This window comes from Eubalaena glacialis, chromosome 16, assembly GCF_028564815.1.
Source record: "Eubalaena glacialis isolate mEubGla1 chromosome 16, mEubGla1.1.hap2.+ XY, whole genome shotgun sequence".
Taxonomy (NCBI): Eukaryota; Metazoa; Chordata; class Mammalia; order Artiodactyla; family Balaenidae; genus Eubalaena; species Eubalaena glacialis.
In genome coordinates, this window is record NC_083731.1 from 66,371,140 (window position 1) to 66,384,820 (window position 13,681).

At 37.9% G+C, this 13,681-nt stretch overlaps 1 protein-coding gene across 3 annotated transcripts in view; it reads right to left on the bottom strand.

The window, feature by feature from the left end:
• Positions 1–6,428: 6,428 nt before the first annotated feature.
• The window catches only part of EPSTI1 (epithelial stromal interaction 1), a 106,446-nt gene continuing 99,193 nt past the window's right edge, over positions 6,429–13,681 (bottom strand). For all 3 annotated transcript variants that reach the window (XM_061170585.1, XM_061170586.1, XM_061170584.1), the window contains one exon: positions 6,429–6,972. In XM_061170585.1, coding sequence (XP_061026568.1) covers positions 6,964–6,972 — 9 coding nt within the window. In that variant the 3' untranslated portion in view covers positions 6,429–6,963. The remainder of the gene's footprint in view (positions 6,973–13,681) is intronic.

A 13,681-nucleotide genomic window follows, 5' to 3' on the forward strand; every position in this document is an offset into this window, starting at 1 on the left:
AAACATACCGAGGGACCAAGTCAAGTGGATGGCAGTAAATTGAAAGAAAGGGGACAATTGCTAGAGATATTGTGGAAGTCGAACTGATAAGCCTTGGCAGTAAGTTATGCATGGATGAGAGGGGAAAAAAGACGGTTGAGTCCTGCAAGAGTCGACGGTGTTCTGTAGTCAGAGGTGTTCTGTAGGATAGTGATAAAGTAGGGAGGAAGAAGAGCGAACACTTTTAATATTAAGGTGCAAGGGTTGAGATAGCCTCTTTCTATTTAATACTAATTTATTATTATTAATAGCATTTGCCATTCCCTTACCTTGTACACTTATTTACCTTTTAAGAGCACTTAGCCCATCCAGGTTGTCCAAAAACTATCCTGTGAAGTAGACATGGAGGTAAGAGAGTAGTCCAGGGTTTCAACATTAGTGGCTGACAGAGCTAGACTCTCACGTCTCCTGAGTGGTTCTCCTTTCTTTTTCCCAGATGCTATGGCTTATGGCATTGCTAATGATCTGTAGGCATTGAAGGACAGGCATCACCGCATCCTTTTTGAATTACAAATAGGCAAAGCCAGCACTGGTTTGTGCCAGCAGCTGCCAGTGGCAGGGGCTGAACTGACTAGCTTAGTCTGGTAGCCTCGTCCCAAGAATCTTTCCAACCTTGGCTGCCACACCTGGGGTTGGTCAGTTAGCTATGAGAAATCCCAAAGCATCAAGAGAAGCTCTTTCAGAGTGTTTCTCCTCTCCTAATTCTGATCTTCCCACTTCCTTTGACACTGAGCAGCAACTGTATTAGTCCCCTAACATAGCTTTCCCCTCTCTCTTTTTCTCTCTCTCTCTCGCCCTCCTTCCTCCACTTCTCCTTCTCCCGCTCTCCCTCCTGTCCTCCCCTCCCACACACTTAACCACAACCACTGCCTTGCTGTGGTTTACTTGCCCTAAATGTCCCTGCACCCAATCCTCCACCAACCACCATCATACTTATTTCTCTTAATCTCTGAAAATCTTAACTCCTCCATCAAACCTATTCACTTATCAAATATTCACTGAATCCCTATTAATGTGCTAGGCACCATTCAAGGCACTGGGAATACAGCATTGAACAAGACAAAGTCCCTGAGCTCACCAGGTTTAAATCTATAGTCTTTAAAACTCTTGATTGATCACATTAGGGCTCCCTGTCCTCTGAAATACCACAGATTTTGTCTTTGTGGTCACATCACTATCAACACATTCACCCATGCTAGAAATATGTTCATGGGTGGGAGGTGAGCTCCATGTCCTCTTACTCTGCCATCTTGGTCTCTCTCCCCTTAACTAGAGACCCAGGCTAGAAATATGAAACTCATCTCTCACTTGTCATTCTCCATCTAGATTCAGTCACTAACAAAGTCCTGGTTTTTTATTTCCTAAGAATTCCACATGCCTATTCTGTTCTCCCCATCTCTACTCAGTGCTCTAGCTTAGGACTCTCATCATGGGTCATTTGGACTGAAGCAGTCACCTCTAACTAGTTGCTCTGCCTCTGGTCCCGCCTCCCTGAAATCTGCCTTCCATGAGATCTCTCATGATTTATTTAAAACAAAAATCTAATCAGGTCCGTTCTCTGCTCATAACCCTTCAAAAGCCCAAGCTACTTGATATGGTACACAAAGCCCTCCGACTTCCATCATGTCTTACACTTCTGGCCTCATTGCTTTACATAGTTCCTATCTCATTTTTTTCCTAAGTTCTCTGTGTCCCTAACTCAGAGTTTTTTCATGGCTGCTTTGGACATCTTTGTAGTCTTCATGCCTAGCACAGAACCTGGCATATAGTAGCCCCTTAATAAATTTTTAACTGGACTGGGTTTCTACTGTTGCTTTGCATTTATATGTATGTCTTAATTTTTCATGGGTGTTTCTTCTTCAATCTACAGTGCATTTTTGGGGGTAGTCATTAGAAGTATTTACAAATGTTCCTGTTCTCTTCTTCCTTCTGGGAACATTGTAGAATTGTATTTCCCACTCCCTTTAAAGTTGGGGATAGCCATGTGATTTGTTCTGGCCAATAAAATATGAACAATAATAGCGTGCACCATTTCCTGGGAAAGCATTTAATTACCCAATACAAGATACTGCTACTCTCTCTTCACCTTGCTGTAGGGGAAGCACACAGGGAAATGGAGGCTTCATCAGCTTGGGCCCTTGAGGGACAAAGGTGAGCAGAGCCTCTTGCTCACCTGTACTTGAAGTGCAGCATAATCAAGAAACAAATACTACCAATCCACTGAGATATGGGGATTTACTACGGTCGCATAACCTTGTCTATCCTGACCACTCCATTCCCTCAGGACAGGAACGGTACCATTTATCTTTGTGTCTCCATGGTGCCATATTCAAAACAGACTAGAGGGACTTCCCTGGCGGTCCAGTGGTTAAGACTTCGCCTTCCAGTGCAGGGGTTGCAGGTTCGATCCCTGGTCGGGGAGCTAAGATCCCACATGCCTCGCGGCCAAAAAACCAAGACATAAAACAGAAGCAGTATTGTAACAAATTCAATGAAGACTTTAAAAATGGTCCACATCAAAAAAATAATCTTTAAAAAAAAAGACTATAAATACTGTATTTAAATTTTGATTTCTGATTTTTCCTAATTCACAATGTCCAATTTCAAATATTTCTCTCTCATCTGTTTCTGCTGTCTCATTACTAAAGCACACTTTCTGCTCCATTTTGGCACAATTCTGGTTTCTAAAATATAAAAATTAAAATTTCTAACCGGTTCATAGTCCAGGGTTGATCACTTACATAACATTTTGTGGAGAATGAGATGTCTACCCTCTGATGACTGAGTGAACAATTCCTCCAGCTCAGCTGTAGCAGTGCTCTTCGGGGAAGTAAGGGAGGCTGGAGCATGGGTGTGAAGCTCTGAGTGGTAGGGCAAAGGGATTATAATAATCAGCTTACTAGGGGAAGTGAGTGTTACAGCGCAGGTCTCCCTGTATCCTCTGCCCCAGCAGATGGCACAATAACATGTAATAAATGTAATAAAATTTTTCTGCCATTTGCCTTTATATGCTTTAAAAACCGTCAGTTTTGAGCATATGATTCTGTGAGAAAAAAAAAATCCTCTTTCTGTGATCCTTTTTAAATGCCACTGTTAAACAATGGACTATTCAAAAAGAAAAGGGGTGCAACACAGAGCCTCTACCTGAAATTCCTAACGTGTACTAATTCTCTCTGTAATCCTTACAGTAACTTGAAAGGCATATTTTTTCTTCCTCATGTAAGTATATTATTCATCACTCCAATCTTATTTCATGGACATCGGCCCAGAGCTACCTACTATGTACATTGGTTCATAGAATTAAAAACAAAAAGCCCACAGCCTTCTTACTATTTTCTTCTACCTATTAATAGTTCTAACACAATGTCTGTTACCTCCTCTGGCAGCCACAGCTCCAAACACGCCCTTTCATAGGAGAAGGTCCAGCTAATCGCAGCCCATCTGTTTCATATTCTGCAAGTTAAAATTCAGCCTGCAGGCACTGTCTCTATGATTTATGTTTCCTAAAATCAATTACAAATTTTTAGCTAGAGTTATCAAAACTTTGAATTTTAACTTGAAGTTTTCATTTTTATAAATGCCAAGTGCTTTATTTTGGAGGGAAATATTTCTATGTTTACTATAACTATAATGTAATTTCCTAAAGATACTTTCTAAAAGACAAATCTTCAAGTTAAAAATCAGCTTAGAGAATTTTTATAATGTTTAACAAAATCAATCTATGGAAGGAATCTAATTTTTTTCAACCTAAACAAACTGTTTAGGGACCACAGGAAATACTTCTCCCGTGTAAAAATACATAAAACAAACCTGTGAGCTCAGGTCTATGCTATGAACGGAGTAAGATCTTCTGCCCCATATCACCCATAACTACACCCAGGAGAAGTCCTTCATTTTCTCATTGGGTGGGTTGCTGCCTTGCTGCACATTTTAAAATCTATCAACATAACACCAAGAAGAAACCACAAAGGAAAAAGATTGATACATCCCCATACACAAATATTTAAAACTCAATACTAAATTAAATACTAAATTAAAAGATTTATAAAAATTAGAATATTTACAACGTAATATCTCAACAGAGAAATCTTTTACAAGTCAACTATACACACACACACACACACACACACACATGCATGCATGCACACAAAAGAAGATAAAAAATGACCAGTAGACCTAAGGAAAAAGAAAAGAGGGATTAAGCTCTCCAAATGACATTTTTCACTCAACATATAACGGAAGATTTTTTTTTTTACATCTTTATTGGAGTATAATTGCTTTACAATGGTTTGTTAGTTTCTGCTTTATAACAGAGTGAATCAGCTATACATAAACATATGTATATGTATCTCCTCCCTCTTGCATCTTCCTCCCACCGTCCCTATCCCACCCCTCTAGGTGGTCACAAAGCACTTAGCTGATCTCCCTGTGCTATGCGGCTGCTTCCCACTAGCTATCTATTTTACATTTGGTAGTATATATAAGTCCATGCCACTCTCTCACTTCGTCCCAGCTTACCCTTCCCCCTCCCCGTGTCCTCAAGTCCATTCTCTACATCTATAAGCAAAGATTTTTAAAAAATAGTAATAGGATGAGGGAGGGTATAGAGCATACTTCTGGTGGCAGTAAATACTGATGTCAACTTTTGGAAAAGTAATTTAACTACATATATTAAAACCCCTATAAATGTGGATTCCCTTAAAACCACCAGTTCTAATTCAAGATATTTGTCCTCATCCAATCATTAGACAAGTATCTGTAAGGATTTTATTGCAGGGATTTTGATACACATACAGATAAAAATATCTGGAAGGATGCATACCAAAATACTAAGGTGTGAAGATCAACAAACAGAACCTGAAAAAAAAAATCACCAATTTTTTTCCTTTTTATTACTCATCTGTATGTCTAAAGTGTCTGTAACAAAAACTTACTACTTTTGTAACAGTTTGTCTCATTTTTATTCTCTTTTTCAGAAAATGTACTTTAAAAGCATAGAAAAGGTGATTGGAACTTTGGGATTCCTATCCAGGGTTACCCAAAAGTCAAACTGTATTCCAATCAAGAGCATATTAAATATGAAAAGCAAAATGGTAGACTCCCTTACACAGCAACTCTTGCTTCTTTTCTGGTTACTTCTACCTACATAGAGAATTGTTCAAGGAAGATGTTTACCATCCCATATGTAGTGGAGATAATTTTGGCCATAAAGTCACGATTTTCCATACCTGCACAATGATTTTTTTTATGAGACCAGACACCTGAACAAAGTCTTTGGGAATGCAGGATATGGCAGGCAGTAGAAGAGAAATTGACACCAACTTTCCTAAGAGTCCCCAAAGTAAGAAAGCATCTCTTTCCCCTATATTGACTCCTGGTTACACACTGGAAAATAGCAGCAAGTGAGGAATGCCAAGCGTAGACACAAAAACCAGAACATGACCGTGGACTGTGGGGTAGCCAGGCTGGCAGGTGTAGGACTGAAATGGCTGCATGCCACAGCAGTAAAATGCCTGTGACATTCACACACTTACAATCAGTTTGGCGGTGTTTCCAATCCAGGCTTAGGGATTTCATTTTCCCCATATTAGGCAGTGACAAAGATTTCAGATGGACCAAACATTTTATATTACTGTCAACCGCACTAACGTAGGTTCAGCTGGCAGAAGTGAGGGAAACCAAGAGTGTCTGCATTATTTACTCCAAAGAAACGAGCTGAGCACCATCTGCTGTCAGCCACCACCACCCAGTGCAGCTCTTTCTGTACCACACCCTCACCCCACTTCCGTGAGCTCCCCCAATCTCGGCCCAAGAACCTGAAATCCCAGTGTTTCCCTAAATATAGGTTTAGAAAGTTACTTTCAACAGAGCAGTTGGTAACACAGAAGATCTCTTAAATGCTGCAAAGTGTTGTCTACTCGTGTCCAGCTGCAAAAATTATCTACTCTTCCAACCTTCCTTCTAAGACTAAATGCAATGCTACAGTGCTTCGCCTACATAACATGGGGGGATGGGGGGTGGCCAGACCATACAGTGTGGAAAACCAATATTCTCACACTAGTGTCTATAAACTGGTTCAAGGTCATAAAAGTAGAACAGGAAAGCCTACTGAATTAGTAATAGGAAACAGATTGCATGATCAAAGACAAGTTTCCAAAATACCTACAAACCACACATGGTATCTGTGTCTAGCTGATTTTTTTCATGGCCTTTCAGGAAATGAACTGTCCCACTCTGAAAAACCAGAGGAACAGTATTAGTAAGTAAGTCAAGACCAAAGCCAAATCCAATAGTGATTATAGTACTACATTTGATCTCTATGGACTGTAAAGGAGAATATAAAAATGAGACCCCTCAAGAGCTTTTCATTAGAAAACAAACACAAGCCATTTATACAGAAGCAGTTCAAATTTTATTTATAAATTTGTTTAAAAGCATATAAAAGATTTATTTTTTTCTTTGGCTCACATTTGTGCCCTGAATTAAGAAAGTAGGGATTCAAATCTAAAGGTGCCAAAGCTTCCCCAAACCTGATCTGAGAATTAGATAAGAATTAGCTGTTTAGAGAGACAAGCATGCAGCACCCACAGCTCTCACTAACCTGAAAGCATCAAATGATTCCCTCCTTTTCTATCTTACTAACACGTCTATAATTATACTTCCAATAAGAGGTGAAACCAATTAGAAAAATAATGTAGCATTTCACTGGCAGTAGAGATTAAATATGAGTTCAGTAATCAGCTCCTACAAACATGCATAAATAATGACAGGGAGAAACCAGTCATCCCCAGCTGCTCAGCTGAGTGGATGGGCAGTTGAAGTCAAGGTAAAAACAGTGAGGCTGAACAAAGCTGCAAGAAGGAAAAACATCTCGTGTGGTTTTTCAAGGTCAGTTGACAAAGGCCAGATGTAAGCAAATATTTCTCATATATCCTGGAAGAAAAAGAAAACAAAAATTAGTACCAGCAACAAAATTCAAAGCCTTTGTAAATCCAAAATGAAGTTCCTCCAAAAATCACTCTACCTGACTATTTTTTCAATGATTTCAAGTCCCAGTGAAATGATTTAATTTTCAAGTTCCATTTTGAGTCACAAAATGGTCTCTGTCAACAATGTAATGGTTTATTGAATGACAGCTCGTCAGCTGTGTTCTGAGAGATAGGCTAACACGGGTCACAACTAATAGTGTTCACAAATATTGTCACCCACCTCCATAGTTACAGCAAGGACAGGGCAAATATAGTATGGAGCAGAGCAATTTAAATGGAACTGTATGGAGTAGAGGTGCACTGTATTATACAGCAGGAAGGTGACTTCTAAGGGGACGTTGAGGAAAGGAGATAGACTTAAATGAGTCCCCTCCCCCCATTATGTGCAAACAGTCATGACATCTCCATCAAGCCTCCCAGACTGCTGGGCCAAGGTACACCTGGGATTCAGACTATTGGTGCTCTAACATTCTGGGAAACTAAAATTTCAGGTTGCCTCATGGGTCATGGCAAATGCTTAACTGCCTTTGAAGACACTGGATTCAGCGTTGCCACAGCATCTCAAAGGGTCTCACCTACTGGTATCAGAGAAAGGATCGTTTGAAGTGATTCTTTAAACATCCTACCCTAGATGCATCATGAAAAGTAATAAAGGACTCTAGAAGACCAAAAAAAATTTTTAATATAAAAGCAATTTTAAATTATCAAAGAATATGGTACTATGGAGAACAGTATAGAGCGTCCTTAACTAAAAATAGAATTACATATGATCCAGCAATCCCACTCCTGGGCATATATCTGGAGAAAACTATAATTTGAAAAGATACATGCACCCCATTGTTCACTGCAGCACTATTTACAATAGCCAAGACATGGAAGCAACCTAAATGTCCATCAACAGAGGAATGGATAAAGAAGATGTGGTACATATATACAATATATATTACTCAGCCATAAAAAAAGAATGAAATAATGCCATTTGCAGCAACATGGATGGACCTAGAGATTATCATTCTAAGTGAAGTAAGTCAAAGACAAATATCATATGATATCACTCATATATGGAATCTAATTTTTTAAAAATGATACAAATGAACTTACTTACAAGACAGAAGCTGACTTACAGATATCTAAAACAAATTTATGGTTACCAGAGGGAGGGGAAGGGATAAATCAGGAGCATGGGATTAACACACACTACTATATATAAGATAGATAACCAACAAGGACCTACTGTATAACACAGGGAACTCTACTCAATATTCTGTGATAATCTATATGAGAAAAGAATCTGAATAAGAATGAATACGTGGGGCCTTCCCTGGTGGCGCAGTGGTTGAGAATCTGCCTGCCAATGCAGGGGACACGGGTTCGAGCCCGGGTCTGGGAAGATCCCACATGCCGCGGAGCAACTAGGCCCGTGAGCCACAATTACTGAGCCTGCGCGTCTGGAGTCTGTGCTCCACAACAAGAGAGGCCGCGATAGTGAGAGGCCCGCGCACCGCAATGAAGAGTGGCCCCCACTTGCCGCAACGAGAGAAAGCCCTCGCACAGAAATGAAGACCCAACACAGCCATAAATAAATAAATAAATAAATAATTCCCATTTAAAAAAAAAAAAAGGATGAATACATGTATAGGTATAACTGAATCATTTTGCCGTACATCTGAAACTAACACAACGTTGTAAATCAACTATACTCCAATAAAATCTCTAAAAAATAAAAATTATAAATAAATAATCAAAGAACAAATATGTATTAAGTAACCTAAGAAGAATGTGATTTAAATTAGAAAAATCTTTAAAAATAAAGATCGGTCTAATTTTTCTACCCAAAATATGCTGATCAAAGGCCTACTACTTAAGTGTCTATATGATGTTTCAAGAAACAAGTTTTTCTTTCTTTGGCTTTCATCATAGTTTTATCATATTTTCTGCCTTCCTCCTTTCTTTCTCTGTCTTTGGCTTTTTACTGATTCCAACATATCCTCCAAGCCCCATCTGTGAGCTCTCCTCTCTCATTCCTTGTAGGAGCTCAATTGTTATCTACCAACTTCTAAACAAATGCCACATTCTAAATATATTCTGTATACTAACCTCTTGTCCACTTGTTATTTATAAAACATATCCACAATAAAAGTTTAGTTTATAACTTTTCTTATTTTTGTATGGTATCCTTTGATGAACAGATGTTTTATTTTAATGTATATTTATCATTTCTTTTTAGTTTATACCTTGGGTCTTATGAAATCCTCCCTAGCTCAATTTTGTAAATAGTCTATTTTCTTCTAGAATTTAAAAAGTCTTCCTTTCTATTTATAAGCTTTACTCTACCTGGAATTGATTTTTTTTATGATTTCATGTGGGTACTCAATTGTCCCAACAGCATTTGTTGAAGAGTCCATTTTCCCCTGATGATGGGCTCTGCCTTTTGTCATACAACAAAATTCTAGAAATAGTTGGGTCTGCCTGTGCCAATTCTATACCATATTAAATATTTTATTAAGTCCCATATGTACTTCTATATTTTTAGGAGTGAACTGGCTATTCTTTGTTCTTTGCTCTGATTAGAATTTAACTAAATCAACAGATTATTTGAGAGCTCATTCGTATCCATTAACGAGGTAAAACACCATTTATTTATTTACTCCTTAATGTCTTTCTATAAAATTTTATAGGTATTTCAAAGGTAATATACATCTTTGGTTTTACCTTTTTATTAGGTTCTTTTGTTGATTCTCCACGTGTAGAGACAAAGTTAGTTCTTATATATTGATTCTATATCTACCAACATGGCTAGGCCCTTGTTTATTCTAATAATTTTAATATAAATTCTTTTGGATTTTCTAGGTAGATAATTGTATCATCTGTGATTTATAAATTTTTTCCTTTTCAATGCTTATATCTGATTCAAAAGAAAAGCTTTTGATGTGTTTTTATTATAGAACTTTGAACCCTGTATTAGCTAAAGAAATTTCTTTTCTATTCCTAGTTTGCTAGAAGTTTTTACTGCAAATCAGTATTGAAACTTATCAAATGCTTTCTCTGTATCTATTGAGATGATCATATGGTGTTTCTCCTATAATTTATGAGGTAAATTATCTCGGAGATTTTTCTGGGTTTTTTTTTATTTGTGATAAGCCAAGCTTGTACTTCTGGGGTGAATATAATTTGATAAGGATATACTATGCTTTTTTAAAGAAATTCATTATTGAATCTGTCAAAATTTTGTTGTGATTTTTTTAATCTATATTTATGAATGAGACTGGCCTATAATTTATTTTCTATATAGTCTTTGATTTTGATTCACAGTTACATTCACCTGCTTAATCCTTTGGAAGAATACTCCCTCCTTTTCATTTATCTGGAAAACATTCTAGACATTTGGAATAATCTGTTTCTTGAACATTTAGTAAAACTTTTCTGTAATATGTGTAGGCCTGATTTTTATTTTATGGGAAGACAGTAACTAATTTAGATATGGTTTAAATCATTTTGAATTCCCACCGACAAAGTGTGAAAGAAACTGTTTCCCCAGTCTTGCCAACAGAGTATGTTGTCAGTCTCTTGTGCTTTGCCAAATAATAGATGAAAAATGATATTTTGGTTTAGTTCTTAATTTGTATTCTTTTTGTTATAAATTCATTGGGTGCTTTAATTTCAAAGATTATATTTTTTTATTCCTAGAAGTTCTGTTTTGCTCTCTTTGAAATCTTCCTGGTTGTCTTTATCTCTTGTTTTTGCTCATCGTTTCAAATCCAATATTTATTCCATCAAATGTTTTATACATAGTTATTTTAAATTCAGTACCTAATCATTTTAGTATGTCAAATCATTTGGTTCTAAATCTCTGTCATTTTGGTGACCTCAGCCACAACCACATGTTTCCCTGTGCTTGTGGTAAGTTCCAGTCACTGTGTTATGCTTGGGATATATCAGTGAACAAAACAGTCAAAGGGCCCTGCTCTGATGGAAGATGGAACATAAATTACCACAGGGAGAGAATAAGAGTAATTAGTCAACAAAACATCTAAGAAAATGATGTTAGAAGTTGCAGAGTGCTATTGAATAAAGAAATGGAGACTGCAAAGAGAATGACAAGAGCCTGGGGTAAGGGCACAGGTGGCAGCATTAAATGAATGGCCAAAGAATTCTTGGAACTCAAGAAAATACTTGAAAGAGAACAAATCATTTGGATACTTTGGAGAAGAGTATAGAGGGAGCAGCCAGTTCTTAAGTTTTCAAAGAACAGCCAGAAAGCTGGCATGGCTGGGAGGAATGAGGAAGAAGGGCAGTAGGAGGAGAGTGCCAGAGGAGTAGAGTGGGGTGTAGATCATGGAGCCCCTGTAAGGATTAGTAAATACAAATCCTTTGGCTTTTACTCTAAGGACTTTGGCTTTTACTCCAAACATTTGGAGAGTTGTCAGAGCCATTGGAGGGCTTTGAGCAGAGGAGTGACAGGATCTGACTTATTTTTCAGTCTCATATTGAGAACAGACTCTAGGTGGGTAAGTGTGGAAGCAAGGAAACCATCGAGGAGACTATTTCAAGAATTGAGATGAGCAGTGATAGAGGTTGGGATCTATTTTGAAGGAAGAGTCAAGAAGATTCGCTGATGGGTCAGCTGTGAGGATGTGAGAAATGGGTTGTACTGTTATGCAAACAGGAAAAAGTGAAGATAGAGCATTGGGGTAAAGAGGATCAAAGGTGAAGTTTTAGACATGTTAAGGTTGAACTGTCTATTAGACATGCAAGTAGGGATGTTGGGTAGACAAATGGATCTGCAAGTCTAGAGGAAGAGGTCTAGGCTGGAAATTGAAATTTGGGAGTACAGAGCATATTGGTATTTAATTTCATGAGAATGAATGAGGCCACGAAGGTATTAAATAAATGTAAAGAAGATGGTCCAAGGTGGATCCCTGAGGCATTCCAGTGTTAAGAGGACAGAAAGATACAGGGGATTCAGCAAAGGAGAATAGAAAGGAGTGGCCACTGAAATAGGTGGAAACCCAGGAGAGTACAGTGTCCCAGAAGCCAAGAAAAGAAAGAGGTTCAAAGAGGAGGCAGTGATTCACCATGACAAATGATGCTGATTGGTCAAAAGATGAAAATTGAGAAATAACCATTTGATTTGTAATGTAGACAATGTCAGTAACCATGAGAAGAACATTGTGGTTAGACAGTTATGGTCTAAATTCCGATTAGACTGGGCTTAAGAGAAAAGGGAGGAAAGAAATTGGAGACAGGACAGATACCTCAAAGTTTTTCTCTAAAGGGGAACAAAGAAACAGGACAGTAGCAAGAGGGAAAGGGGCTTCAATATATAATGTATATTTATTTAAGTTTTCTGCTGATGGGAATTTTCTAGTCAAGATGACAGCTGACAGTTCAGGAGAGAGAGAAGAACGTTGTTAGAACAAAGTCCCCCAGTAGGAGGAGGAGATAGAATCTGGTCCATAAGGAAAAGCAGACATAGAGGAAGAGATGTGTGTAGGTAAGTGAGGTGGAGATGGGAGACTGAGAAAGTTCTCACCTTTGTGTCACTGCTTCTTTCACGCAAGGGAAAAGCCAATATCCACTTTGGACTTGGATATGCCTGTCTTACTAAGGAATCTTCAGTCATCCTCACTCACATCACATCATGAGAAAGCAATGTTCCGCTCTTTTTATCTGTGAGGAACCTAAGTGGAGATTCACGGCTCACTTACCTAAGACCTACCAATAGTCAGTGGTGAGCCAGACTCCCATATCCTCATTCTCCTAACAGCAGCCCATGCAGTATTCATTTACTCTCTCCCATCATCTTCCCTTCAATCCCAGGTATTTTTCTGTGTATATGTACCTTCTAAATTGGTGGTGGGGGGGGGATTATTAAGTAGAGGAGAAAATGTACAGCAAGTTTCCAAGTCCTGTCCAAAATCTGAGTTTCAATCACATTTCACAACTTATAAATTCTGTAAACTTGGATAGTCTTAAATTCACTATGCCCTATTTTCCACATGACTCCTACTCACGTATTCTTATGTCAGTAATTTGTCAATTTCACACAAGATGCAAAGATACTGTGTTTTGATTCTTTTTTCTCTCTTGTACATTGTCCCTATTCTGAATGCCATAGTGATACACATGAGCACACATTATAAATAGACACATCCACTGTGCATTCTCTACAAATTTGCCTACACTTAATTATCTTCAATATATATATACATTTTTGAAATCTATCCATAAATTTTAACCACTAGATGCATTCCAAGGAAACATGCATATAAGATTTTTAACAGATTGTATTCTCAAAAATGATCTTTTGTCCATCAAGTATTTGTTAAGGGGTGATTTCCTCTAGAGTTTCCAGGTCAGCAAGCATTTGATTACTTTGTTGTATTTTACCAGTTTAAAGGTCTCTATCTGTTCTTTTTTTTTTTTTTTTGAGTAGGTACATATGCACTTGGGCTTCAATTAAATTGTAAAACCCACTGTAGTTAGTTTTGATTCTGTACACATTGCAAACCCCACAATTCCATACATTCCAAAGCTTTGGTGCTGTTTCAATAATATATTGTGCACACAAAACACATTACACACATATTACAACACAGTTGCAAGGTTTTCTTCACGGAAATCTGTAAGAACATTTCATTTTCAAAAAGTGC